The 3950-nt window shown below is 37.7% G+C and overlaps 2 protein-coding genes across 2 annotated transcripts; one reads left to right on the plus strand and one right to left on the minus strand.

Moving 5' to 3' along the window:
• On the plus strand, positions 1–2630 carry LOC102616937 (basic leucine zipper 61). The gene is made up of 4 exons (XM_006468989.4): positions 1–1055; positions 1149–1239; positions 1353–1479; positions 1773–2630. Exons 1-4 carry the CDS (start codon positions 466–468, stop codon positions 1925–1927), a joined length of 963 nt encoding a protein of 320 aa, XP_006469052.2. The 5' UTR covers positions 1–465; the 3' UTR covers positions 1928–2630.
• Positions 2631–3167: 537 nt separating this feature from the next.
• LOC107175637 (glutamate receptor 3.6-like) lies at positions 3168–3950 on the minus strand. The gene is made up of 2 exons (XM_052435214.1): positions 3702–3950; positions 3168–3607 (listed from the first exon to the last, which is right to left on the minus strand). Exons 1-2 carry the CDS (start codon positions 3924–3926, stop codon positions 3452–3454), a joined length of 381 nt encoding a protein of 126 aa, XP_052291174.1. The 5' UTR covers positions 3927–3950; the 3' UTR covers positions 3168–3451.

A 3950-nucleotide genomic window follows, 5' to 3' on the forward strand; every position in this document is an offset into this window, starting at 1 on the left:
TAATGAGACAAAGCTTAAAATAAGCAAGGAGCACTAAAGAGACGGTCACAAGGGCACGTGGGTTGCAGATTCCTCATGGTTAATAAACTACTGGGGGCGACTTTCCAGTTATACCGTTGAGACCCCAACTTCCTCAAACAGCTGTTACATAGCTGTCCTATCTTAACCCCTCCCATGTGACCCCTTTGCTCCCACATTTGCGAGGAAGAAAAGATTAAAAAGAACATCTCATTTTTTCTTTTTCTTTTTTTCTCTTTTCTTTCTCACACCTCAGAACTTTAAGCTTAATTAAAACCCCTCAATCACGTTGTCGTTATATAACTCGAACCTTTGCCGCTAGAGAAACTCATTTGGTGTAGTTTCTTCCTGTGTCTCTGTGTTTGTGTTTTTTTCCAGGTCGTGTGCCGTTCCTGTCGTGTTACACGTTTGTTCCCGTTCTTGTTCGTCCTCTGTGGGTTGTGTCATATGGCACAATTGCCTCCGAAGATTCCCAACATGGCACCTGCTTGGCCGGATTTTTTTCACCACAAGGTACCATCGTCAATGGCGAATAATAACATCAATAACAGTTCCAACGTCCACAACCCTTCATGGGTGGACGAGTTTCTCGACTTCTCGTCGGCGAGAAGGGGGACTCACCGGCGGTCGGTCAGCGACTCGATAACGTACCTTGAGGCGCCAATGCTGGACGAGTGTCGTGGGGCGGGTGCGGCTCCCGGGTCGGGGTCGGGGTCGGGGTCGGGAAATATTACTAACAGTAATCATCACGAGTTTGATAAGTTCGATGATGAGCAGTTTATGTCTATGTTCACTGATGATTTGCCTAATGCTACCGTGCCTCCCACATTGTCTTCCTCTAACCCTTCTACACCGTCTGATCATAATAGCATCAATGACGAGAAAGATGCACCGTCTGATCAGAAACAGCAGACGGTGAGGAATGAGTCCGACGAGGTGCAAAGCCGGTGCAAAACTGAAGCTCAAGGCCCACCACACGGCGCCGCGGCAGCAAGTAATTCTTCTGATCGGATAGTTGATCCCAAGAGGGTGAAGAGGTAACTCAATTAAAACTCATCCTAATAATTTGAATTATCATTATAAAAATATATATTATTGTTAATTACATTTTCATTTGCTTGTGTTTAAAGAATCTTGGCGAATAGGCAGTCAGCGCAAAGATCACGAGTGAGGAAACTACAATACATATCGGAGCTTGAACGAAGTGTTACTTCATTACAGGTATGTACGCAATTGGTTAATTTGTTTAATAATTCTATTATAGGGCTATAAAAAATTATGGTTACTGCATGATCAGTGTTATTAATTGTTTGTGATTTTGATGTAAAACGAAGGCTGAAGTCTCAGTTTTGTCGCCACGTGTCGCATTTCTGGATCACCAAAGGTTGCTTCTGAATGTCGACAACAGTGCTCTTAAGCAAAGAATCGCTGCATTGGCCCAAGACAAAATATTCAAAGATGGTGAGTGCTTAATTACTTCAATTAATTATGAACGTTACTTCCATAATTTCCCATTCTATTAGTATCAGGGATGTTTTAGAAACCCAATTTTCTTAATTGAGCCATGTTGAAGTCTCTTAATTAGGAGAGCGTTGTTGGGTTAGGTAACTTTTTCATAGAGGTATATGTAGGCACATCTATAATTTATGTGGTAGCATGTGCTAGTGTCAGATAATTATGGTGATTTATGAGTTAGCTGGCTAGCTATGCCTTTTAATTAATACGTGTTGCTGCTTTGCTAAAAAAATTTGCAGCTCATCAAGAAGCCCTGAAGAGAGAAATACAGAGATTGAGGCAAGTGTATCACCAACAAAACCTCAAAAAGATGGAAAATGGAGCCTCACCAGCACCAACACAAGCAGCTGAAGTCAGAGTTTCAGTGGAAAAAGAGCAGCTTCTCAATGTTTGATCAAATCCCATTTCAGGATTCCATCTCCCATTTAGTTGTTTTAAAGCATGATTAAGGATTATTTGCGAGTGAAGAGATTTTCAAGCTGCTTGCTTGCTTGCTTTGCATATATAATTGTATGTTATTGTAAATTTCGACTGTTTGACACATTAATTACCGAATTTAATGGGGATATGTGAGTCCAAATTTAGGATGGGAAATTGGCTCTTGTGTTGTGTGACTCTGTAGATCTGATGCCATCTGTTCTCGCTGACATGACGTGATGCGCTTCAAATTCATTGGGACCACTCAAGATTACATTTTGGTTTCCTGGAAAGAAAGAAAAGGAATTGCAACTGTGACTCTGTGATTTCAAGGAATGTAACAATATTCTTATTTGTTATTGCTTTAATTGATTAATTAGGGGAGGAGGGATTTTATAACTTTATTATTTCTTTCTCTAATTTTATTTTTCTGTTGTTGTTGTCGTTGTTGTGGTAAGTAAGGGTACCGGGTCTGGGTCTGGGTCTGTATTGGGAAGTATGAAAGGACGGATGCAGGCAGGTTGTTGATGTCAGAATTGCTGTCCTTTTCAGTGGCTTTTTCTTTTGGTTTGTAATGATGTTTATTTGCCAAATTATTTCACTCAAGAGGAAAAAGAAATGTAAATATTTATTCCTAATTGTAAATAGTTCATTCTTAATTGTGAGAGCTTGTTTGGATTGTTCTCTGTCCAAATTTCAAAAGCATGATGAAAGATTGATTCTAAAAAGGTATTAATTTGTGATTTAAGCCTGATCATGGTTGTTGTGTTCGTGTTTAGCTTAAGTTTTAGTGAAATAATATTTGCAACGCGTTTTGGATGTTAATTAACCAACGATCAGTGGTATGTTAAAAACAATAGGGACAAAATTTATGATTGATTGAAAAAAGAAAAAATAACAACCTTACTTTATTGTTTTTATAATCTTATTAGTATTTTTTTTATATGTTTTGAGAATGAAAGTTTAAAGAATGCAATCAAATCGTAAAGATTTGCTTTTTAATCGATTTCTAAATCATATCAAGTTTCAAATTAGATCTTAGACCTTATTTTAATGGATTCAATTTTGTTTTAGACATCTAATAAAGCAACTCAACTAATAAACCATAAACGAATGATATTTGTATGTGATTTCAAAATAATTGAACTTAAACTTATGTATTTAATTAACCTAACAGTTTTATTATTTTAACTAACTAAATAGAAAATGTCATTTCAGATTTTTGGACCAACCCCTTGTCCCTCAATGGCTCTGGCGCGACAATTACAAGTGAAGAATCAACCTCCAGCCAAAGAAAATGTTTACAGATTTAACATTTTGCTTCACAATTCACACTCTATTTCCTTTTAAGTTTTAACCCCTCACTAGAGTCAATATTACAAACATAAATGGTTCTGGTAAACATATAGTGGGTTCTGGTAAACATAGAGCGGGCAATGAAGATAAACAAGAGCAATTGTGGAGGTTCCTAAAGTTATCAAAAATAGACCTCCAAAACTATTCAATCCCAGACTGGCAGTTTTCTCATCATCCCCAAAACTGAGCACGTATATGTGGACTTCATAGAATTCTCCGGCTGCAGCAATTTTCCTTTTTCAGAAATTTCTAGAACCGCCTGAGATATGTCAGGAAAATAGGGAGAATTCCTCGGAAAAACCTGAAACATAAAACTTGGAATCATTAGTTTATATTCTCCTGCATATATGTTTTTACTTGTAAAGAGAAGAAGTTACAAATCCAAATTCCCCAACTTTAAATATTTGCCCTGTAATGAAACCATTGCAATATTTGGCTAGGAATACATAAGGAACTTCATGAAATGCTGCAGCTGTATCTCCTCTCAGCAGAGCTTCAGGATAATCAATTTCTGAAAATATTTTCTTGACATTGTGAGGCTGGGACTCTAGGACCTCTAAATATTTGACAACGAATGAGTTCCCATCACACCCAACTTTGGCTCCTATCCGCCTTAGCATCTCAATATAAAAACAGTTGCTGGA

This window comes from Citrus sinensis, chromosome 2, assembly GCF_022201045.2.
Source record: "Citrus sinensis cultivar Valencia sweet orange chromosome 2, DVS_A1.0, whole genome shotgun sequence".
In the NCBI taxonomy this organism is placed as follows: domain Eukaryota; kingdom Viridiplantae; phylum Streptophyta; class Magnoliopsida; order Sapindales; family Rutaceae; genus Citrus; species Citrus sinensis.

Coding starts and splice junctions, on each gene's coding strand:
- LOC102616937 (XM_006468989.4), top strand. CDS start 466: ATGGCACAATTGCCTCCGAAGATTCCCAACATGGCACCTGCTTGGCCG. Junction 1,056..1,148: donor GATCCCAAGAGGGTGAAGAG/GTAACTCAATTA, acceptor TTGTGTTTAAAG/AATCTTGGCGAATAGGCAGT. Junction 1,480..1,772: donor AGACAAAATATTCAAAGATG/GTGAGTGCTTAA, acceptor AAAAATTTGCAG/CTCATCAAGAAGCCCTGAAG.
- LOC107175637 (XM_052435214.1), bottom strand. CDS start 3,926: ATGCTAAGGCGGATAGGAGCCAAAGTTGGGTGTGATGGGAACTCATTC. Junction 3,608..3,701: donor TTACAGGGCAAATATTTAAA/GTTGGGGAATTT, acceptor TTTATGTTTCAG/GTTTTTCCGAGGAATTCTCC.